Raw genomic sequence first — 25356 nt, 5'->3', positions numbered from 1 at the left:
TCCCTAGGGACCCATTTTTCTTTGGGAGGAGTTCCCCCCTCTCTGAAGGAGAAGATCCTTTTCCCAGGATCTTCTGAGGATCCCTCTCCCTCAAATTGGAAGATCTGCACCTCCTCCTCAAACTGAGTCTGTTTGGGTCTTTTGTTTCTCCTACCCCCCCTCTGCTCCTTAGGAGGCAGACTTTCAGGGGCAGGAGATTTTGTTTCCGGTTCCTGGGTTTCCAGGGGCTGTTTACAAGTGAGGAAGGAAGCTTCCTCCAAGGCTTTACACCCCCCTTCCCCTTGTGCCTCCTCCCTGGGAACCGGTGAGTTATCGGGGTGCTGCCCCCGTCATTGTTCTGGAGCACCAGGTCCAGAGTTGGGTGCGTTCTGCGCCGGCATGCCGATCTGATGGTTCTGCTGAGCCCTCAGTATGTAACCCAGATCCCGCGCCATGTTTTGAACCTGGCGCTCTAACTGGGAAACCCGCTCAGGCTGATACGGGGCCCTGTTTTCTCCCCTGGGCTGATCCCGGGAAGGGTAGCTATCCCTTCTTTGGTAGTACCCCTGGTTGGGAAGATTTGGATACCCCTCCACCCTTGGCCTCCCCTCTCCCGGATTCGGTTGTCTGGGCTCAGGGAATTGGGGAAAGAAGGGTGGAGGATTTTGGGGTTGGAAGTTGGGTGGATACCTGGGGAAAAAGTTCTGCCCAGGTTTTGGAGAATTTCTGCCCTCCGGTGGGAAGTTAGGAGGGAAGTTCCCTGGGTTAGGTGCTTGGCTGGATGCCCCCCCTTGGGCTGGAGGAGTCCACACATAACCCAGGATGGGTCGATTTCCCTTGTAACGGGGACTTACATAATCAGGAGAGCGAGGGACCCCATTTGTGGGGCTGCCTCCCTGGCTCCCTGTCTGTGACTGGCCCGAGGACCTTCTGGGCCTAGCATTATTAGGTGCAGGTAGGTTTTTAGGCCCCCCCATCTCCAAATCCAAAACGGGGGTGACCTTTACCTCTGCCACCTTGGCAGCAGCAGGGGTGCTGTTGGTTTTGGGATTTTTCTGGGTATTGCTTTTATTTTCTATGGGCTTCTGCACCTCATAGATCCGGGTCGCCTGTTCAATGACCCAGTCTAAAGATCTTTTCTCGTGAAAATCCCTCACGAGCTGGGTCATTATGTATTTGGGCAAGGCATGGAAAAACGTATTAATAAATTCTCTGCTATCCGTGCGCACCCTTCTTGTGGTCTGTGCAAAAGCATGCTTTAACTCCTGCACAAACTCTTGTGGGGCCTGATCCTCCCCACATTGTAAATTGTAGGCTGCCTTGCGAGCCTCTTGAGGATTTCTATGAGTAGAAAAATGTTTCAGGATGGCCGCCTTATAGGTGGACCATCTTAAATGATTTTGGTCCTCCAGCCCCGCAAAGAAACTGGAGTATTCCGGGGAGAAGGTCCACTTTACATATTGAATACAGCTTTGGCTGTCCTTCAAATGGAAAGTCTCCATCATTTGCTCAAACAACTCTAAGTGCTCCCAAACAGAATACTTGGCGTTCTTATGATAAGGCGTGATGACGCTCCTGATTGCCTTAATCTGCTTTAAGGGGTCCTTAAGCAAGGCCCTTTTTGTCTTATTGGCTCTTTTGGTCCGGATAACCCTGGTCCATTCATCTTCTGACTCAGAGGCACTGCTCCCAGAGGTTCCCGTCTGTTCTTCCAGGTTTTCCCGGATTCTGCGAGCCTGGGAATGGCTGGCAGAATGTGGGGACCTGGTCTCCTGTGTCCTGTACCGCTCAGAGGAGTCTTCAGATCCCTCCTTGCTGCCAGGATTTGATGGGTACCCCCCCCATTGACCTAACTGGGCAGAGGTTTTCAGGATGCCCTTAATGGGCCTACTCTCCTGGGGTTCCCCATCAAATTGCACTGTGCTTGGGTGCCCATACCCAGATGCCCGCCCCTCCATTCCTGGGTGGTACTGGCCTATGAGCCCCATGCTTCTGGCTGGATAGTAATCTGCCATCCCTGTGGCCCTGTGCTCATGTGCGCCAGGGGACATGGGGGTGGCAGAGTCCAGGGACTGCGAGAAATAAAGGCCTCTGGTACTAGGGCTCCTGGGGTTATGATCAGGAGTTTCTCTTTCCCAGCGAACCTCATCTCTATCCGCCCCTGCTCCCTGTTGCAATGCAAGAGCCTGCGCCTTCAGTTCCTCAGTTAAGGCCTTACTAGACTCTATCAGTCTCTCCTGCATCGCTACCTGTTGTTGGAGTCTATCATTGTGCTGGCAGAGAGCCTCATTCTCTCTCTGTGCCTCCTGATTGGTCCTGGAGCACTGGGCCAGTCTTTGCTGCAGGAGGGTTACCTCCTGAGCTGTGTCCCTATTGGCCTGCTCCTTTCTTGCCAGAGCATCCTCCACACTCCTGGTGTGTTCTAACAAGTTCTGGCGTTCTTTTTGGAGGTCACCCAGCCCCTGGAGGGCCAAGTGATTTTCATCTGTTTTTCTTTTTAAATGGCAGACTTCTTGGCCTAAGGCGTCTCTTTCCTGACTAAGAGCCTGCATTTGTGCCGCCAGGTCGTCCCTCTGCCTTTGAAAGGCACCAGCTTTCTGGCGTTCTTCATCAAACTCTGCCTGGGTATCCAGGTCTTTCAAAATCAGCTTGTTGCTCTCTGCCTTCACTCTATCTAGATGACTTTGCAGGGTGGCTACCTGCTCCGTGCATGCCCTGTTAAAGTCTAATTGTTGCTCCAGCTTTTTCTGGCTCTGCAGTAGGGAGTCCAAACCTTCTTGGTATTCCTTCTGCAAGGCCAGAAATCTGGTATCCTGTTCTGCCTTTTCCTGTTGCAGGATGTCCATATCCTTCTTTATTTTAATGATGTGCTGTCTACTCTCATTTTCTGACTCCTGGCTCCCCTGCAGCCTCTGCTCAGAAGAGACCAGGTCAGATTGGGCCTTCTGTAATGCCAGCAGGTGCCTACTCGCCAGATCTTGGCCTACAGCACATTTGTCCTGCATGGCTCCCATATGTAAATATAAATATGCTGCTACCCTGGCAATCTTGTGGTGCTCATCCTTGGCCTTCGGGGCCATGTATAGTTCACTCAGGGCCACATGTAGGGGACCCTGATCCCCCCCATATATCTGACCCTGTTTCAGTGACCTGTTGCGCGATTGCCTGCAACCAGACTGTTTGGTCCTGGTGAGTCCACTCACCTCTCACAAATAACTTATGTAAGAAGTGCTCTCTGGCTATTTTCATGTCTACTAAGGTCGTCATTCTAGAGATTGGTCTCTGTCCTGACTTACAGAAGTTTGTATTTTATTTTTGCAAAACAGAACTTTTCCTTAGAGCGTTCCTTTGAGGAGTGCTTTACAGCGTAACACAGCGTGGTGATCCGACCGGATATGTGTATCTGGTCAGCTGGCACGCTGTATTAATCTGCACAAATGGTAAATCTAACCCAAACGTCCGGCCCGAGCCCCCAATTTGTAAGAGGATTCAATTCAACACTACAGCTAAGTCAATGCCTAGTCTGGGATACTGAATGGAAACCCTTATTGATATATCTTTATGTCCAGTTCATGCGTTCTGGATGACTACCCCTATATAACACCCCTCTCTTGGAATCCTCCTGACCCCACTGAGCCAAGAAGTAGTTCTGTTTTGCAAGTTTAAAGGTTTATTTAATAATTTAAACAATATATATATATATATATATATCACGCTTTATAATAAATTAATAATTGAATATCACACTGAATCTGAGCAGTAATCAATAATGGATAGTCTGGCACTAGCACACTTGTGAATAGGAACAGAAGAATAAGGTGGTAGAGAATACTTTATATAAGTTCAGATGGATGTAATGTTGAATGAAAAATGCAATACAGAAAATACTCAATATGATTTCAACAAAACAATGTAATCACTTTTCTCTGGCAATCCACTCCCCCCCTTTATGCAATGCAAGGAAATGGAAGGAAAGCACACAGTTCTCAGAAATGCAATCAAATGTAATTCAGTTCACCCCAGCAAGCTTAGATTACAGATCGGAGTTTTAAACACAGGCCCAAAATGCTTTTACATGTGCTGGCAATGAAGTGAAAAATATGCTAAAATGCTTGTAATTCCCCCTAGAGGTTCAGGTTGAGGATTAGTTGGTTTAAATTAGTTCAGGCTTACTTTAGCAATGTCCTAGGAATGATTAGCAGGTTAAACGAATTTCTGCAACGGAAGGCAAGCAGCTGCGGATTTCACACGTGGAGGAATTTGCAAATCGCGGCAGATTTTTCCGAGTGCGCCGGGCGCGATTACAGAGGAACTACAAGGACTTGCAATATCGTTTCGGGGTCCTAGGACAGCCTAGGATCTCAGCTTCCAGATGAAAGTTACTGCAAGTCTCTAAGACAAACGGTCACGGAGATATGAGCGATATGGTAAAGGTTGTTTTTCGGATTTGAAATTTTAAAGTTCAAAGTGACAAGTGACAGTTTTGCAAAATGACAAGGTACAACTTCTAGGAGACAGTTCTGGTTAGATTAAAATAGATTGAATTATATTATTTTAACTAAGAGATTGGTTCTGCACAGTTCTGCTATGTACTCACAATATATTTAGAAATAGAATGGGCCTCGCCACGGATCTGGTCAGGTTTTAGACTGGACTCTGGTCTGGTCTCGGCACTTCACAGTGATCTGGGTCAGCTCTCTGGTTTTGCTAACAGCGGTCTGGGTCAGCTCTCTGGTTCTGCTAACAGCGGTCTGGGTCAGCTCTGCTCTGCCTCTGGTTCTGGATATTGATAGATTTGAAGTCTGGATCTTTCTGCACAGCTTTCTCTAGAGATTGATGGAGGTAAAGTATGGATTTTTCCGGAAGAGCGTCCCGCAGCAGATGGAAATGAAGGTCCCTCTCTGTCCTGACTGTCTGCTTTTATGTGTTTTGAAAATGGGTGTGTATGCAGCATCACTAGCCCCTACCCCTCTACACTTGCCATTGGCCCAATTCTCCCCTCTCCCATGATTGGGGAAGGAACTGTGAGTCAGAGTGATGCTGTAGGTTTTATGGGTCAGAGGATCCTCCCCTGTCAAATTGCACACAATCTATATTTGATAAAAAAAGACATATTTTCACAGGTACACATTTGTTTAAAATTACACGCACCCATCACATATCACAGGAGGTATACCCTGTCCAAATCTGCTCTTCCTGGGGACTTGCATTCAGAAATGGCAATATTTTGCACTTTTTAACTGGTTTGCAATATCGGACATTAACCCAAATTTACACACATGTGCGCCAGGAGTATGGACATTAGTTGATGAAGTGTCAGATTTTTCACATGCACACATTTTGAGTAATATCCTCTTTTCCGCTAAAACCCCCCTGAACATACCACCGGGTCCTAACACGTCTTAAAATGTGGGCAGAAAAATCACAAGAATTATGGTATCATTTAAATAATTTTCACAAGTCCGCTCTATGAATGATCCATCTTTTTCTAAAACCATATTCTGGCTACAGGGGTGTGTCTTTTCAGGTCACATGGTACAGAAACCAGTCTTTCCAGTTTCTGCCAAGCTCAGAGACCCTGCCCCTCCCAGCTTCTGCCAAGAGGAAGCTGCTTTACGACATCTGCAATAAACCATCTGCCTGGGTGAAGGGGGTTGCATTGTTCAGAGCTCCTGTATTCTGTGTGGGCTCCCCTTAATTCAATTATCAGAGAGATGGCATATCCTTAGTGTGGCCAGCAGGAAACAGCCAGGCCTGGGAAGTTACTTGTGAATCAAGTTTCACTCCTGATGGGGGTAGATGCCAGGCAAAATTGGAATCTCTTTAAGCCACTTTTTAGCCACATGTCATTTCTGTTCCCCAGTTTTCTGCATTCAAATAACTAACAATTTTTTACATATGCAGCTAGAATGCTGATTCTAAGTTTAAAACTATGACATTTAAACAATTGCAGCCTATGTGACATTCAAAAGTAGGTCACTCATTTCTTTTAAACATTTAGATTTTTAGTGTCTTTCAGTCCAAATTTACTTAAACTGCTGAAATCCACAGCTCAGCCAGTCTTGTTATAAACCTTCAAGTCATTTCAGAATATAACTTTACATTGGATCCACCTCTCAGTAAGTCTTTCTTTGGCCTGCTTTGGGTTCATTTATTCAGTTTTCTACAAAAAAGTAAAATCTGGTGTTGTTTTAAAACGCCGGCTTTTGGATAGTGGTAATGCACCCATTTTTGGGATTTAAGAACATGAATCCCCCACAATTCTAGGTTGCTTTTGGCAATCAGCATTGCCATTCCCAATGGTTTCAGGCTACTGTGTGGGTAGTCCAATGGTGTTTTTAGGCAGTGCCCTTCTGTGCCCATAACATCGGCAAAAATGGGTGGCAGCCTATTCTTCATGCACTTCCCTGGGCATTTTCTGGGAAGCTCTGGCCATCATGATGTTTTCAATGCCAGTACTGCACAGTTTTTGAGGTAGGGCTCGGATGCATGGGTAAAAACATCCCACACATGATTTCGAAAAATCTTTATTTCCTCTTCTTTTTCAAAAAAACCTAATTGTTCCCTAACTCTGTGATAGTAAACCATACTCTATACAAATGAATATACAAAGGGGTGTTTGCCGGTTGGTCAAGATTGTCAAACATAAAGTTCTCTGTCCACAAATCCTATTCTAACCTATTTCTCTTTGTACTGCTCAACTGAAAATCTAAAACAACCATGGGCTTTGCCCAAAAGAAACAGATGGCTGCTGGCCCCTGACATTCACCCATGTATCTATTTAGCATAGTCCCTTGCCTTGTTCACAGCCCAAAACATAAGGTTTGTGTACAGCTGGAGTGCTGTCCTGGAGTTCCAGCTGGGTATGATATAATCATTTATTTATATAGCGCCTATACACAATGTGTTTCAAAGCGCTTCAAGGCAAGGGAGGGAACAAGGGACAATACAATGACATTCTAACAGGGCATGAACAGTAAGGATGTGAAATTAACTATCGTTTTCGGTCTGACGACATTTCAGATAGTACAAGAGCTAAGACCTCGATAAGGAAGGGAGGGCGAGAGTGGGAAGGAAATGGAAACAGACCGGCAACTATCGCATTAGGCCTAACGACATTTCTGGTAGAGCCAGATAAAAACAAAAAGGTGAGCAAGAGGGGTGCAGAAAGGGAGGGGCCTAGGCCTGACGACATTTCAGATAGTGCAGGGGAGAGGGAGGAGACAGACGAGGTTGCTATCCTACTAGGTCCAGGGACAATTCTGATAGAGTAAGTGCATAGAAGAAAGTAAGGGGAGGAGATAGGAAAAGGGAGAGGAGGAGAGAATAGAGAGTAAGCAGTCAAAAGAGTGGGGAAGCAAGAGGGGAGAGCGAATACAATTGCAGAAGTCAGTAGTAACACATAAAGTTGCAAGCCAGGATACAAGATGAAGACGGAAACAGCATGATTCAGGGCCACCATGAGTACAAGATGCAAAGGAAGTCCAGCATGAGAGTTGAGAAAGGGTGACACACTGTGAATCAATGAAGTCCATAAAAGTCAAATCCAGCATTGGCCACAAGACGGTGATGGTGAAACGAGAACGTATCGGGACAGACTCCTGCAGAAGTAGGCTGGAGGCGCGGGGGGGGGGGCAGGGTAGAAGAATCAAGCAAAACAGGCAACACCTGTGTGCGAGAAGGGAGGGGGCACAAGGGCACATCACGGGGGACCAGAAGGGGTGGGGATGGCCTGTGGGGACAGAGGGAGTAAACACATGTTGGTGCATGCTTAATTGGTGTCTGAGCAGGGGGTCGGGCCCTGAGTCCGAACAGGTCCAAACAGGAATTGCCCTTTTCTTCATCTGCCCTTCACTTCGGATGCATGGGCGATGGACGCCCTTGATCTAAGAGTTAAGAGCAGGAAGGAAGAGGCAGTGCTAAGAAGGTGACCTAAATCCACTTGCACCTGCTCCCGATCTGCAAAGGAAAAGAGGCTGCAGGGCTCCTTAAGTTTGGAAAAAAAGTGGCAACCAGGAAGGCACCAGGTGGGCGGGGCTCGCTTAGTGGGGAAAAAGAGCGGCAACCTGGAAGGCCCCATGTAGGTGGGGCTTAGGCCATGTGACCTAGATCCACTTGCACCTGCTCCCCATCTGCAAAGGAAAAGAGGCTGGAGGGCTCCGTAAGTAGGGAAAAAAGAGCAGCAACCAGGAAGGCACCAGGTGGGTGGAGCTTGCTAATTGGGGAAAAAGGGCAGCAACCTGGAAGGCGTCAGGTAGGCAGGGCTTAGGCCAGGTGACCTAGATCCACTTGCATCTGCCTGCTCCCCATTTGCAAAGGAAAAGAGGCTGGAGGGTTCCTTAAGTAGGGAAAAAGAGCGGCAACTAGGAAGGCACCAGGTGAGCAGGGCTTGCTAAGTGGGGAAATCTCTCTGATTCTTCTTGAAATTGCGTATCTCCTCACTTTGGTAAGACTTTCATATTTCCCCTTCCTGCTGTCTGGGGGTCTTGGAGTCTTTCTCTCCTGTTCTCGGCTCATCTGACCTTTCACCCACAGCAGGCTCCTCTCCATCTCTTTTCCCCACTCTGGGGCTTTTTGCTGTTTCTCTCCCCACTCTGCAGAAGTTTGGGTCAGAAGCCAAGCCAGCCATCACACATCATAGTTCCTGCACACCCCAAAAAGGTGTTAGTCTCTGGAGTGGTGGGATGGTGACATGAGTCTCTCCCTGAGGTTTCTCTGTTCCCTAAGGGGGGATTCACCTCCAAAGGGATCCCTCTTACCCTGTCCCCTAGAACCTCCTTATTTCCAAAAGTATTGTTCGCCTTTGTTGCAAGCATTCAAATGTGAATGACAAGTGCCTGCATAAAGTTAAACCCCAAGAAGACCGAATTCATACTACAGAGCCACCCCCCTAGGCACAAACCCACTCGAAGTTGGCCGTATTAAATGCTTTTGGACAGGTTAAATCCTCACCTTATCCACTCTCTAAAATCCCTATGCTTCATTGTTGGAAGCAATCTAGTCTTCTGTGACAAAGTGCTAGATTCTGTCGCTTCTCGCCAGGGGAGAGCCTTTCCCTGTGCGGCTAGGAGGTGAACCTGCTCTGCAATGCCCTCCCTGGGGCTCGGGGCAACCATTCTTATGGGAACTCCCTAAACCACATATCACTAACCCCCCTTCAACCACATCCACTGAAGAAGAAGATGAAGAGCAAACCAGAGTTTGTTGTCGTCATCCAAATTCTTTAATTGTGCCTTTAATGAAAAACATATGCTGTACTGAGACGAAGAAGACCATTGGAAGAAAGGAGGGGCTTTGTTGTTGCGCTTTTTTAAGTCCCACCACAGCGTAATAAGTGTAATAAAAATGGGAGGCGAAGACATTGAGAGAGACCCCAAAAGTTTCAAATCCGTTCGCTGAAGTGCGCTACAGAACTACTGGATACACGGTGGCCGATGGGGAAGGAAAGCCCAAGTGTACCTTAACTTCAGATGTGCAGTGTCAGAAAGTAGGAGACGCGCGGCAAACCGACATGAATGCAAGGCGTTGTGACCATGAGAGAAGAATAAGTGGTGGCGTAACTGCAAACAAGCTGTGTGGGACCATAAACTCTGCTGACATGACTTTGTTGAGGAATTGCAAAACGGATCGATCGAAAGAGGAACTGAGAACAAGTATGGGAGAACATTGGAAAACTGAGAAGCAAAACTGAAGAGTGAAAGGGAGGGTCCCAGTCTGCTGCAAATCCCAGTGACATTATCCCTGAATAATCCAGGTTATGGGGAAGAGGGACCGAAAATAATTACTGGGACGCTAATACTTGTCACAGTCAAGATAAAGTATCAACATTAAATATATAGAGTGAGAATCTTTACTCAAATGCCCAAACTCCTCCCAGTCAAGATAAAGAGTAGACATTGGATAAAGGGGAAACCTTTAAACTGAATAAAGAGAAGGGACTAGACTTGTCCATTGAGAAGAAAAGGACAAACATAAATAGAATAAGACAAGAGAAGTATAAGAAGAAAGAGAGTAATTAAGGGGAGACGATGCTTGAAACCTGAAAGAATCCATCAGAACGGTATCATTTAATTAAATTAGTTAAAAGCTACTTAAAGGTACTTTGTTAAACTGAAGTCGTTGAGGAACCAGCTCACAAGAGAAGGGAGTCATTCTCATGTCTTTTGTTATTCTGATAGTGGTTGCCACGGCTTCAGCTTCCAGGCTCAGGAGTGGCACGAACCAACCTACCCCTCCAGGGTCTTGACGCCTGCAAGTTTAGACTTAAACAAGCTTCCGCGACCCGGGCGGGGAAAGAGGGTTAGGATCTCGATGGTTGGATAGGTTCAGTAGTTAGGGTAACCGGAGAGAGGACTGGGAGAGGGGAGGTGGTCAGGGAAGGGGACATAGGATAACAAAAGCAATAGTTGGCATTTACACACATTCACAACATGCACATCCCCCCCCCCCAAAACCCACAACAAGGGTTATAACCAGAAAGGGACTTATCTCAAGGGGTGAGTGCTGGCCTCCTGCCTGCGCACTCTCAGGTCCGGAATCCAGAGCAGTGTTATGCTGAAAAGAGAGTGGGAATTACCATCTGCGTGTTACATCACACCAAATGTTTACATTCACTCACTCTTGCACTATACGTTCATGCACCCTTCTGTGCTCAAGTAGTTTAGTGCATGCAGCTGTTAACGTTCCCCCTTTACGAGCGGATTACAGCCGCGCGTGGCTCCGTGTCTTTTATTGCCCAAAAAGTCATTCTGGCTTTTCCCCTTTATGAGCGGATTACAGCCGCGCGTGGCTCCGCATCCATTATTGCCCAAACTGTATTGCCCCAAAGGCTTCTGCGTAGCAACAACTCGTGGCGTAATCAAGAGTGGCTGTTAGTGGGTTAAAACATGCTCGACTATGCGCTGCGTGTTTTTCTATAGTTGCGCGTAGTTCGAATTGCAGGCACTATGGCGTTAATATTCAATTCAAGGCTTTCACTTAGCTTGCTGGAGCAGGGGGGGGGAACATGAGGAAGTTGGGCGGAGCCCCCCTGCGCGTGCCCCTGACCGCAGTTGCTGGTGGTATCCTCTGACTCTCTATGATTCGGCACAGCGCTGCGCGCCTTCCCCCAGGTCTGCTTACGCTGCCGATAGCCTGTGGTACTTATCTAAAAGGCTTGAGGGGCTCGGTTGGAGGTTGGATGGGGCATGGCCCCTCGTGAGCTTCCCCTTGCTCGGAGCTCCGAAGAACACGTCTTCTCTGGTTGCTGTCCTGAGCACAAGCCCCGTGCTCTTGTTAAACGCGTGCGCATGCGCGCACGTGCCCCGCCCGACGTGGGCTCCAAAATGTAGTTCTTGGCCCGGGGGTGCTTGGGAGATGTGGTCCGTGAGCTGTTTCTCCTGCAGAAAGGACACAACAGCCTTTTGTACAATAGTATTTTGTTTTTAGTGGCTTGCGTCTTCTTGATGCTCATTGTCATTAGTTGCCTGAGCCCTTCCCAGCACTGGAATTCTATGTTTATTATTGTGGCCCATGACAGTGGTAGAGTTAAAATAGCTTAGTTTGGACAGTGGACTGGTCTTGATTTGGACTCTCACTGACACGCACTGTAGTTAGTTTATTTTAAGTATGGAATACCCTTAGCTTTTTAGGTAGGGAATACCCTTAGCATAGGGGAAGTTAGGAGTTTTCACTTTTTTAAAATGTATTTTTATTTTTTTAAATGAACCTAAACAATGAGATGGGAGATCAGTCTGTGTTCTTCTTCTGACCCGCCACAATTCCAATAACATATTGCCAAAAGGCTCAAATGGCTTAGTATCTGATCTCTCTACTCTGCAAGGTGAAGCTCTTCCTCCAGTCGCAGGACCTCCAAACTGTGGTGTAGGCCACAGTGATGTTGCATATCGACTGGGGTAACACCCTCTTTGCAGGACTCCCTGCTGTTTGCTTGTCTCCCCTCCAAGCCTTCTACCACACCGCGACTCACCACATTGATGGCTCTGTGAAATGTCACCACACCACACCCACCCTTGCACGAATTACCCTGGTTCACCATCTCATCGAGCATCTGGTCCAAAACCGCTTGACCGTACCTACATGGCAACCACCATCTGTGCTGGGCTACCTAGCGGCCAAACTAAAAGCATCATGGAGTACACAGTCAATATGTAGTAAGACCATCACAATACTGGAAAATAGACTGAATTGCAAGGAGAAAGCAAGTAAACAATCCTTCTCGTACCATACGCCGGTTCTCGAGAGTTGCAACCCAGACTCGTCCAAGTCTTCTTCAGTTTTGGAAAGAACTTAAGGCCTTAGTTTAACATAGATTCTGGCTATTTTGTGCACACCTGCAACCATATGTTGTACTGTGATGATTATTATTAATGTTTACTTGATGGCTAGTTAAATATTCATTACCTATGTTTTGCTCTTTGACCTGTAAAGTGTTCCATTGCTCGCGAACTAGGTATGCACTATAAACATATATAACAATATTTATAACCAATTGTTCACAAAGTGTGCATAAACCCACACAATACACATGCACTCAAACATTCATGTCTGTTCAAAACTCTGCACATACTTGCTCACATTGCGCATAAACCCTCATACTGCAAATGCGTGCTAATACTGCACATGCACACTCGCACGTATGCTCGGATTCAACATACACCCACGAAATCCATGTACCCCTTTATGCATACGCCCTCACCCTGCACATACACCTGCAGATATATTAATTGCCTATACAAAGTTGAACATATTGGGTTTGTTAATGGTAGTTTGGTTAAAAACTACTTTGTCCAACGCAAGCATATCGGTCATTTAAGTGCATGTCAGTACAATATGATTTTTAAAAAATGTATATATATGTTATTGTTTAAAGCGTGTGCATTGTAAGCAATGGAGCGATGTACGAGGTTTTGGGAGCCATCGTTTGAGCTGGCATCTTTTTCTTTTTTAATTCTTTATTCTTCTGCTTGTTCTACAAACTGACCCCTCAACAGGAGAGGGTCTTCATTTAATAACAAAGTGCAAAAGTATTTTCAATTTTATTTCAAATTCCCCCCCTTGTCTGCCCCCACCACCCATCTCCCTTCTCCCTCCTCCCGGCAGCTGAAGTATGAACAACTATTGTGATTGGGTTGCAACATCAGCAGGCCAGTGCACCTTCTTTATGGTGGGGGCTTCCCAGAATACTCAGAATTACCCAGTGAGAGTCACAGATGGCCTCCCCTTATATTGGGGTTAAGCCGTATTTTTGCAACAATAGGCTCCATTCCGATTCGCTGGGCATGCAAGATTCCTCTTACATTCTCCATTTCATAGATCTCCCCCGCTTTGAGAGCCCACATTCCCTCCGTGGGTAGCCTGGGTTTTTTCCACCTTATGACGAGACATGCCCTAGCCGCCAAAAGCAGGAAATGCACCATATGTGGCAAGCGCGTCCATTCTCCATCCACCTCCTCCACCCCAAATAGCACTTGCAGCTGGTCCATCCTTCTTTTTATCCAATCTAGCCTCCTGACCCAACTGGGCACCTCTTTCCAGTACCTGCAAACTTCCAAAAAAGCACACCACATGTGCCAATAAGTAGCCCTCTGGCCGCAGCCCCTCCAGCATGATGGGTTCACCCCCAGGAACATTCTAGACAAGCATGGGGGTTGTACTGCCACCTGTAAAGCAGTTGTATCCCATGCAGCTTGTATTGACATGCCACAGACGTCTTGTGCGCATTCTTGCATAAGGCCTTCCATTGTGCTTCATCCAATTCCCTCCCCAGGTCCTTTCCCGACTTTCTAAGGTACTGCCCTGTGTCCCCCTCACCCGCCTGGAGGAGTGCCTGATAGATACTGGAGGTTAATCCCTTGTTTGTCTGCTTTTCACTCAATATCTACTCCATCGCTGTCAAATCTCTCTGTATTCCCTCCATTAATTTCTCTGCCATAAACACCCCTTTCAAACACAGAAAGCCTTTTCAACCCCAGCCCCTCCTCAATCGTGATAAATGCCTCCTTTTTTTTACCAGTTGTCCCGCTCTTTCAAGCCCTGCCTCAAACCATTCTTGGAAGTGTGCCGGCTCCCAAATCTCTTCTATAAATGGGGGTGCCCAGATGAGGCTCAAAGGTGATGGCCAAGTCGTCACCCCCTTCATCCCTGCTTTACATTCCATAGTACCTAGAGTGGGCCTAATATGTTGTTTTTCCTGACACTGCGCTGTATTTTTTTAGCTGTGCCCACAGCCATTCTCCCACAGTTACTGGGCAGAGCATGTGATTTTCCATATCTACCCAATGTTTGTCCTTATCCATCCCCAGGTGTGGAATCAGTGCGCGGAATTGTGTGGCTCTGTATTAAGTGTACATGTCAGATAGGGCCACCCCTCCCCTATCTTTAGGTTGCATTAGAATCTTTCGCGCCACCCTGTGTTTCTGTCTCTGCCATATAAATCTCATTATCTTCCCAGTGAGTTTTTTAAAGTGTTTCTGTGGCATTTGTATGGGCAGCATGTGGTATAGATATAACACCTTCGGTACTAGGGTCATCTTCACCACGTTTAAGTGGCCTAGCCAAGAGAGCGTCAGGGAGGACCAGGTTTTCAAGTCTGAAAAGAGCCTACTGAGGAATACTGGGAAATGTGCTTCATGGAGGTCTCGTATTGTTTGCGTCACCCAAATCCCCAGATATTTCAGTGCTGTATGTTCTATATGCATATCATACCTCTCAATGCCCACTAGCTGCCTCGCTGAGCGACCGGAAGGGAGAATTACTGATTTACTATTATTAATCTTAAAGCCTGACAGCTCTCTGTAGTCTTCCAGCACTTGGATCGCTTAGGTATGGATCTATGCGGATCCTTGTAGACGAACATTGTCTGCATACATTCCAAGCTTATATTCTTTCTCCTATTGTTAGCCCCTTTATCTCTGATTCTTCTCTGATCTGTATCCCCAGGGGTTCAATTGATAATGCAAACAGAGGTGACAAAGGGCAACCCTGTCTGGTCCCCCTGGTCAGGCGGAATGATTTAGATGTTCTACCATTCACCGCTACCTTGGCCGACGGGTCTCTGTAAATTGATGAATGCCTTTCAGGATCCTTGGGCCAAACCCACATTTTTGCAGAACTGCAAACAAGAACCCCCATTCCACGCGGTTCTCGGCATCCAAGCTTAATAATACAGTTTCCCCTCCCTCCTCGTTTTCCATGATATTCAGTGTCTTGCGCCTTGTATCAGCCCCTTGCCTCCCCACTATAAAGCCCACTTGACCTGGGTGAATGAGGTATGGCATCATCATTTGCAGTCTCATTGCTACCATTCTATTTTAGATCTTTTTGTCCAAATTCAAGAGCAATATCTGACGGTAGGACTTACTTTGGAATCACTGTAATCAGAGCTTTACTGAAGGAGGGAGAGGCTACCCCCGTTTCAGTCACATGGTTGAACAGTTTAACCAGTTGGGGGAAAAGAACCCTTGCAAATTTCTTACAGAAGCCGATGGTGTAGCCATCTTCACCTGGGGCCTTCCCGTTGGCCAATCTGTTGATGGCTTCTTGCACTTCTTCCGGGGTAAATTGGCTCTCAAACAGGTCTACATCGCACTTCTTTAACTTTGCCATGTCTATGCCCTTCAGGTACTTCCCCAGTTCTTCCTCCTTCCCCTGGGTATCGCTAGTATAGAGCTCCCATAATATTGTGCGAAGCATTCAGATATTTCCCTGGGCTTCCTCTCCAGTGTCCCACTGCGTCCCGAATCCCTGTCACCCATCTCACCGCCCTCTGTGCCCGGAGTCTAGCTGCTAGCATTGCATCAGCCTTGTCCCCCTTTTCATAATATTTTTGTTTTAAGTACATTAGTTTTCTAGCCATGTCTTCCAGACCCAGTGCTTTTAACTCCATATGCTTCTTTTGCAGACTATGCAGGTCTTCCTCTTAATATACCCCTTTCTTGTGGATGTTTTCCTCCATTTTAGCAATATCCCTGCGCAACATGTCTTTTAGTAGCTGTCGCTCGCGCTTCTTCCTAGCCCCCTCACCAATGAGAAGACCTCTCCAGGTGGCCTTCCCCGCATCCTATACTATCCCTACACTTACTTGCCCAGTATCGTTGACGCAGAAGTATTCTGTAATTTCTGTACTCGAGCTCTCAGCGAACAGTGTGTCCCGCCATGATGAGTCGTTACACAACCATTTTGAATCGGTCTTGCTCAGACCACCTACATCAATCACCATGTGGACCAACTGCGCAAATGCTGCAGTGGCGAATTCTGGCCCCTTGCTCCCTATTGACCAGTATGTAATCAATATGCGTGTATGTTGCGTGCGGCACAGAGTAAAATGTGTAGCCTTTCCTGCCGGGTTGGATTATTCTCCAGACGTCTATCAGGCCCGACCGTCTAATGTGTTCCCAAAACCATCCACCCTCTTGTGACCCAACAAAACCTGTTCCCCGGCGGACACCCTATCCACCGCAGGGTTAGCCCATGAGTTTAAAGTCCCCACCCAGGACTGTCTGCTCTCTCGACCGTGCCATCACCTCAGCCAAAGCGGGTGCATTGAATTCCTTCTGACCTTGATTTGGGGTATACACTGATGCCAACACTAAGCTGATTCCTTCTAACAATCCCTGGAGTATCAATAGCTTCCCCTCCATCAGTTCTAGCTTTCGAAACATGTGTGAGCTGTAAGTGCTTGCCGATTACAATACCCACTCCTCCCTTCATGGCTAGGCCAGAGGCCCAGTATACATGTCTTATTCCACCTTCTTTCAAGGAGTGTTCTTCTCCGGTCTTCAACCTAGTTTCTTGCAGGAATAAAATACCCTGGGCCACTTTGTGGAATTCGTGCACCACCAAGGACCTCTTAGTAGACAAAGTTAAGGCCTTTTACATTGCGAGTGCCTATGGCCAACCTGCGTTCACCCCTACTCCCTTCAGTCATTGTCCCTGCCATCACTTATCCATTGCCCCACCATCTCATGTCGCATTTCCCCTAGGTGTCCCTTGTTTGCTGCCCCCTGTGTGTCATGACCCTTGCTCCTGGCCCGCACTGGCAAGCCAGCCTTCCAGTTAGGGCCAGGTCAAAGGCCTTAACCTCATCCAAGACTCTCTTTGATTCAGTCCTGGCGCCTTTGGCGCCAGGCTCATAACCATCATGAAGACCAACATTAGAATGGGACTATTTACTTGGTACTATTTGACTTGGGGGGCGGGGGGTCAGCCAACATGGAGGCACACACATAGCTCAGTTACAAGGAACTGAGCTATGCGGTCTAGTCTTTTGGGTGTGGCAGGCCTGGGACTACTTTACTTGGACTACTTTGGGTGTGGCAGGCCTGGGACTATTTTACCTGGACTACTTTACCTGAGACTATTTAAACCGCACCCCAACAGCAGAACATGCTTTGCGTTATTCTGCTGTGGGCAGCGTAATGCTCACCATGTCCAGTTCTTTTATGCCAGTTTACCTGATACCAAGGACCTGCAGAGAGAGAAAGAACATTACGAAACTTACCTGGAACAGTATCCTGTCTTCAATCCATCGCTGACTTCAGTTCCACTCACCTGAAGGTACGAACTCTCACATCCGGCACCGCATGCATCGTGGAATACCATAACCTGGAAAGAAGAGAAAGAAAGACAGCATTAATAAGCATTTACTCACGTTTCCTCCCGAATGAAGAAAGCCACACAATTCTTACCTGGTTAGTCATCTCCTGGTCAGTATCATTGCTGGGACATTACGGCACTCGGCGAGGAACATCGCAACCTGCAAGGAGAGAAAAGACACAGGTTAGCAATATAAAAGGCGAAACAGTGCCGCGCATTGCGCATTACTCACCGGACAGCATCACGCACATCGTGCTTTCGCCTACTGGCCCATGCTCATCAAACTGCATGACAACACCAAAATACCTTTCCATACCTAAAAGGAAGAAGCAAGTCATTATTATTCGAACTCAGAGGAACATAAGAACTGCATTTAAAGACTGTAAAGCAGAAAACCTACATAGTCGCAGCAGGCCTGGATTCCCACAGAGGGCTTGCACCAGTGAAGTAACTGGGCCGCTGCTCGCCCCCCACATCTACGCGCCCCTGCCACGAGGAGCAGGATGAAGAATCCACCTTTTACAAAATTAAGTCCCATCTGTAACCAGAGGCCTTAACAAGAGACCGGCAAGAGGGTTCGAGAGTTCAAATCATCCAACCAGGGCTGGGTGGCGTCCCCGTGGATACCAGGTGAGCGTAACACTGTGTCCCCCCTGCGCCATGAAACCCACCGACTGAACGCCAAACAACCAGGAACCAAAAAACCAGTAGACCTTATTGGCCCCATTTGACCCTTCCTCCGCGGGGCCCTGCACGGTGAACTTGCGTAGATGCCCCAACAACAGCAAGTCACCAGGTGAGCCCATACCTACTCCCCACGCCACCCCCCACCCTTGTCAACATAACATTTGAGTTCTGAACAGCAAGCCTCTTCTCCCTTCCGTCTCATCGTAAACCGCTTTAGCAGATTGTTATTGTTCATGGGTCAGCCTCCCATCTCAGGTTGGTGGAGAGGGAGTATTCAGCCTTCTGAATGTATGACTGCCTGGCCTCTTTGACTGTTCTCCACCTCGCCCTGGGCCTTCACTCTTTCTGGACTTCAGTTCCCTCTTTCATTGGATGTATGGCCTTGTCTTGCAAGGTGGGCCCCTCAGCCTCCTCTCTTTTAATTTAAATTTTTTATTTTCACAGTAAGCAAACATAAATAAATGAACAGCTGTCCATGAAATTCACACATATCAACCTAGTGAAAGCAAAGTAATCAATTCGCCATAAACAATCCAAACATATAAACATCAAAAATAGAACAAGAAGGAAGAAAGGAAAAGAAGAAAAAGAAAAAGAAAAGGAAGAAAGAGAATAAGAGCGTAGGAGTAGAAGACATAAACCAAAAATTTCAATGCAAAATACTATACCTCAGACAAAAGGGCATTACAAAAACCATCACACAAACTATAGGTATTATATAGATTATGAGTGGGCCCCTCAGCCTCCTCTCTTGAGGTGTTTTGAAACTATTCATCTTTTTCAAAGGTGAGCAAGAAGGGGTAGCCCCAGTGATACCTTGTGTCTTGCTCTCTTAACCATTGGGTCAGGGCTCGGCAGTCTATGCGCCTAGCCAATGTGAAGGCGGACAGGTCTTGGAATATCACCACTTTCATCCCTTCGTAGGTCAGATTCGGCCACTGTCTGGCCTTCTCTGGAATCCTCTGTAATTGTGGCATTTGGCTAATACAGAGCGTGGGTCGCCTGAGGGTCCCCCCGGCTCTGTGCACTCTATCAAAGCGAATCTCTGCTGCCCCGTTGGTCGCTTCTCCAAGCAACATCTCCAGAATGGACTGACTTTCGCCTCCGTCACCAGTGCCCCTTCTCCTTCCCCCTCTTTCACCCTTAAAATGCGGATGTTGCAGATCATCTATCTTTATGGAGGTATCATAGTCTTTCTCCTCTAGTTCCTTCATGCGTGCCTCCATGCACATTTCAAGAACGTCCGCGGACAGCTGTGAATGCTCCAGCCCCTGGACTGTTTCCTCAAGTTTGTCCACCCGGCCTCCCAGGACCTGGACCTGGAGAGAGTTCTGGATGTCCTTTCTGATGGACTGAACCTCCCTTAGCAGCGCAGTGAAGTCGGCTTTCGTGACCGTGTCCTTTGTCTCTGACCCCATCTCTGCATCTGTGGGTCCTGATGTGCCTGGCACTATACTTTTATAGGTTTCCAGTTTTTTGGCAATCGTGTCTGATAGCATGGGTATGCAGGCCGATCTGCTTTCCTGACCTATCCCCACACACCTGGTTACTCCTGCGCCTCTTGTACGCTGGGGCAATCTGATATGCTGTAGGCAGGAGGCTCCAATCACATTGACTTTGGTTCAGTGGGTTGTGCCTCCTTCCCCTCCTTTTGCCCACTACTGCCTTCGGGCATCTCTGCTGTACTATCCGCTGCCTTGCACACCTTCCTCTTTATTGCTGCCCGGGTCTACTCCAGGCCCTGTCAGAGGTCCGGACCTTATTACGGGTGCTGGCACAGCTGTTCTTTAGGGCCGCTCATCGCGTGCTTTTCTTCTCCCCAGGGGATACCTCAACCAAGTACCCAGCAGGGGGTGTGGTGGGTGGGGACATTGTACCCAACCCCCGTGTCCGAGGGGCGTGGGCTGCTCCTCTCCCTTTCATAAATCCGAGCGCAGTTCCAGGCCGCTTCTGCCTCTCCCGTCTTGGATCTCCTTCTTGAGCTCTGTCCCTCACTTATGAGGTGGCTCACACCTTCTCTCTGAAGCGGACGCCTGTTCGCTTCCCGGGTGCCCAGCTCAGCTCTTCTCTTTCATCCTGAGGTGTCCTCCTTGCAATTCCCTCGTCCCGGGAGGCGGGTGGCGGAGCCCTTCTGCGATCTCTCTGATTGCAGGCCGTCGCCTCTCCGGTACCGGGCAGTCTCCGCCTCCACTCTTCACTGTGGTCGCTACACTAGGAGGCCCACTGTGTCGCACTTTTGCTTTCAGTCCGGAGGTTAGCTTCTCTGCTTTGTTGCTTCGAGCTCTAGAGAGTGCCTCTCCCACTGCAACACACAATCCTTGTTTTTTTTGGCTGTTCGCTACCCTTAGCGTCGGGCTCACTGTGGGGGTTCAGCACGAAGCGGTTGTGTCAGGCAGCCATCTTGCCTGCACCCCCTAGCAGTCTACGAGTTGGCATCTTTTAACAGTAGCGCAATACTGTGAGTTGCGTTCTGTGTGACCATTGGGATTAGTCCATGGTCTGGTGCTGTTGAAAAAGCCATATTTTTAAAGATTGGCGAAATCGCTGGCAGGTATGCTGGTGTGCTACTAATGACTGCTTTGTAGATGATACATGCAATCTTGAACAGTATCCAGGCCTGGAGAGGAAGCTAGTGTAGATCGCGTAGAACTGGGGCGATTCGGTCGAATACGAAGGTACAATTTTGTGTTTGTTTTTATTCTATAAGAGTTCTTTGAGTAAAAATTGTTGAATTGACATGACTGTACACTAGTACATGTTGTTAGTACTGTATCTCGTGAATATTACTGCTTCCACAAGAACATCCAAAGCCCGTTGGGAGCTCCTGTGCTATTTGATTGATACATCAGCCTACTTGTTAAAATGATATCACTGCTTTACAGTCTTTTAGTGCAGGCCTCCATTTGGCCTTAGCATCAGTCATGTGTGGGATTAATGCATGTTTAGAGCACCGATATTTTATGGTTGCAGAATGCACCATCCACCCCCAACCTCCTCCTCCCCCGCCCCATTTGCTTCCTTTACAAAATGTCCCTCATATAGGCTTTTATGATTAGTGTGTTCCTATGTACTGGCATTTGGAGAGGTATGCCAGCAATGCACCCACCTTCTACGTAAGCCACAGGTGGTGCTACATACTGGAGGAGGACTGGGGGGGATTGCAGAGGTGATATGGACAAACATGTTATTTTGGACATTGAGAGACGTAAATGGAGCCTTGCCAGCTTGTCATACTGCACAGAGAAACCAATATCGATATGTGTGGATCCAGCGTTGTACCGGTGTGCAGGTCCACTGCAAAAGCATATATTTATTTCTGCAACACAGGAGTCAATACATAGCTTTATGTAACGGATTGTGTGCCATAGACGCTGCACTCTAGTCGCTGTTTACAGTCCATCTTCGCTCAAGAACTCAAACTAATGTTTTCTTTTCTCCCAACAAATTGAACAGGTGCTGATCCCACTCCATTTCATACACAAGCAGAGGTGACCCTGAAAACCAACTTTTTTGCTACTAGGAATGTCTGCACAGAGTTATTACCACTCATAAAGCCACATGGTAAGTTTATTCCCCGTCCCCCCCCAAAGTATTGATGCCTGGAATACGTTCCAGTCCTCCGAGCCCATGCAAGATCTGTGATTCTATGGGAGTGTTCCAAGTGACCTGTGCTGCCAGGTGGAGCACTCCTCTTCTCGGATCTTTGGGCTTCTCTTTTTGTATCAGAACTTTGAACATCTCTTATTGTTAAGTGCTCAAGAGCAACCGGTAATCCATTAAGCCTATTGGAAGGTTGCAAAAGGCACTAGATCACTTGTGCTTGATTGTCCTGTGTGTGCTTTACTACCCTTTGTCAGTTTATGCCTGTTTCCTGGCACAGCATCCTACATATAGACAGTCATCGATAGCAGCACCTCTTCTTATGCATCACAACCCATGCTCACAGCCCAATAGGGAGATGATCATCCCTGGGTTACTTGAGTTCATTAGCAAATGCTGATAACACTTTTAAAATAAACAGATTCCGGAAATGTTATCTGTCGATGTGTTCTCATCAGTTTCTTAGTAATGCAATACAAAGTGAGGCGCAAGACGTAATATTTTGAATCAATAAGCAGCCATCATGGGCCATTCTGCATGAACACTAAAGGAGGTGACCACATGGGAATAATGAATTGGTGATGGGGTTCATTGCAAGAGAGAAGTTACATCTCATAATAGTCCTTTGACAGGGGACATACGATTTGGAAACCTAATCACACAGAAAATTAACAAGGAAAAAACTGTGAATACACATGATGGCAGAGTGCAAGCTAGAGACACATTTATTCTGCTGCTGAGAGGCATGTAGGTTTGTGCTGCTACACAAGTCCCCTTCTCTCCTGCCAACTCCTCTGCGGATTGGCCTGTTAGACCTGTATGATATTCATTTGATTCTGCCTTGCATGCCCATTTAAACTGGTCTGGGCAAAGCAAACTCTGAGAAGAAGGATGCATTTTTGAGAAAGGGCACAGAGCAGCGCAAATGGATGTAAGAGAATAAGAATGCACTTGGGTTGGGACAAGGTGCACATGGTGTTGAGAGGAAACAGCGAAGCAGGAAAACACAGAAGATATGGTGAGGCCTTGGGTTATCTTGTGAAATGATGACACAGAAGAGCGCTATAGAATAGGAAGAATTTGCAACATTAACTGAGTGCAGTGGCAATTTTTCAGAGAGGATACATAATTGTGATTGCAATGCTCCTATTTTAGCAATGCTTGTGCAGCCACAGCATGGAGCACATAGGACACCCTTTGGAAAGCACGAAACGGATACTATGGGAAATCAGAGTGCATAAAACGAAGTTATATTTAGAGAAGAACTGTTGCAATTCAAAAGTTTCTTGTTTTATTTTAACATCAGTTACATAGTATGGATATTTACACACTGTCTGTCTCTCGTTTGATTTCCCTTTAACAAACATGGAATCAAATACAATAATTTATTTGTAAAAGCTTGTTTTATTATTCCTTTTCCCGTAACAAATGTCCTATAGTAAACCTAATCAAACAATTCTCTCATCCTGCAGGAAGAGTGGTGAATGTGTCCAGCATGGTTAGCCTCAGTGCATTGGCTAATTGTAGCAAAGAGCTGCAGGAGAAGTTTCGCAGTGATTCAATCACAGAAGATGAGCTCGTGAAACTCATGGGAAAGTTTGTGGAAGACACCAAGAAAGGAATCCACAGCCAAGAAGGCTGGCCCAATACAGCCTATGGGGTTTCTAAAATTGGAGTGACTGTTTTGTCCAGGATTCATGCCAGGAAGTTGAATGAGGAAAGGGGAGCAGATGGAATTCTCCTCAATGCCTGCTGTCCTGGATGGGTCAGGACAGACATGGCAGGTCCCAAGGCCACCAAGTCTCCAGACGAAGGAGCAGAGACACCGGTTTACTTGGCACTCTTGCCCCCTAATTCTGATGGGCCTCATGGGCAATTTGTTAGTGAAAAGAAAGTGGGAAAGTGGTAAATGAAACATGTAACGTTCACTTCATGCGTTTCTCTGGGTACCCCTCATTGCATGTCCAGGCACTGTGAGCGTACTGTCTTCCTTACATGGTCATTGTGCCTTGATTAGAAGAAACATTTGTAGAACACAGTAGCATTGGGAATAATATTTTCTTCCTGCTTAAATCTTGGGCATCGACTCTTTTTACTCTCTATGGTGCAGTGTTCCTTTTTGGACAAAGTGCAAAGCTGTTCACTCTACATAGCATAATCTTTATTTGTCCCCTGTCTCTTGCTTCCCTTTCTATTTCATCTCAGACCCACCCCTATTAATTCACACTTTTTGTTTTCATAATTTTCCAAAGAGTCACTAATTTGCCGATGGAATAATAAATGCAATTTCTATTAATAAGATTACAGATTTTGAAAGCACTTAAAGAATTTTTGAAAAATGGAGGGTCTCTATCATCGTTGCCATTCCTTCCTTAAAGGGAACCCTATTCACTTCTACATTGAACGTATGTGTCTATAAAGGGAACTTGTTCAGTTAATTTCTTTCAAGTCATTGTACAAATAAATGTGCACCTCTTGCTTTGTCGCATGATTTACCCCAACTGGTTCTTTATTTGTTTGAAAGCAGTTTTTTCAGCTCGTTGACGGAACAGAGTATTAAAGCTGTGTTGAAGAAAACAAGACCACAACTTTCTCAGCCCCAGGGAGCTCACTGATTATTTGGGAGTTAATTAATGGTTTTGGGTATTGTCTCTATTTTTATTACAATTGTTCATGTGATATTTACCACATACACATGGATGGGCAAAACATTTCTGTTAATGTATCAGCGTATTCTCATGCGCTCTGTAATATTCGCTTGAGGGCCCAAATCCCCAACATTCTTTCTCCTAGAATGCCTTCCAATTGGTACTCTCTTGGAACACAATTAATTGTTGCTCCTCTCATATTTATTATGAGAGCTTCGACATACTAAGGCATGGGCTGTTGTGGAAGACATGTGACACCCTTTTTACGCATTCCTGGCTTTCCATACTATTCCCATGTATAGCAGACCAGGTGCAGTTGAATGCGATGCAGCCATATACCACAAGTCCTTTTGATGAATACTTTGATATGTGCTGGTCAGTCCACTTATAGATTGTACAGCTGTACGAAAAAATATATGCCTATGATTTTTCAGTCTGCATATATGTATTTCTTCTCAAATCTGATCCTGTTTCAAGTATTCTGTGACTGTTACAACATTTAGAATTGCAGTATTGATTGCCCATTAAGATGATGTGGTTTCATGTAGAGTCCCATATACTTTTCTTTTAGAATGTATATTATTCACAGCAGCCTGCGGACTGAACCAAAGCCGCTAACGTCAGAATGCTTATGGCGCATATCCTAAAACCTTTCCATTACCCCATACAGAGTTCTTCTATCAGCTTATTTTTGAAGATGTTGTCATTTGATATACTTTGTTGGAAATACCCGTTAGCATGCCATACGTTACACAGTGTGCCTTTTCTCGTGCATTCATTCAATGCAAAGCAAAGCAGTGAATGCAGAGGAAGGGAGGGTCATCGTCAGTGGCACACACCCAAAGAC

General features: G+C 46.7%; 1 protein-coding gene across 1 annotated transcript in view; it reads left to right on the top strand.

Annotated features, from left to right (window-relative positions):
* Positions 1–24352, top strand: part of LOC138525856 (carbonyl reductase [NADPH] 1-like) — a 130447-nt gene extending 106095 nt beyond the window's left edge. The window contains exons 3-4 of the mRNA XM_069636123.1: positions 21715–21822; positions 23334–24352. Coding sequence (XP_069492224.1) covers positions 21715–21822; positions 23334–23770 — 545 coding nt within the window. The 3' untranslated portion in view covers positions 23771–24352. The remainder of the gene's footprint in view (positions 1–21714; positions 21823–23333) is intronic.
* The last annotated feature ends 1004 nt before the right edge of the window (positions 24353–25356 follow it).

This window comes from Ambystoma mexicanum, chromosome 7p (genome assembly GCF_040938575.1).
Source record: "Ambystoma mexicanum isolate Mex_15411 chromosome 7p, UKY_AmexF1_1, whole genome shotgun sequence".
Lineage (NCBI taxonomy): Eukaryota > Metazoa > Chordata > Amphibia > Caudata > Ambystomatidae > Ambystoma > Ambystoma mexicanum.
The sequence above is the reverse complement of the archived record's forward strand: the minus strand, read 5'-3'. Positions and strand labels throughout refer to the sequence as shown.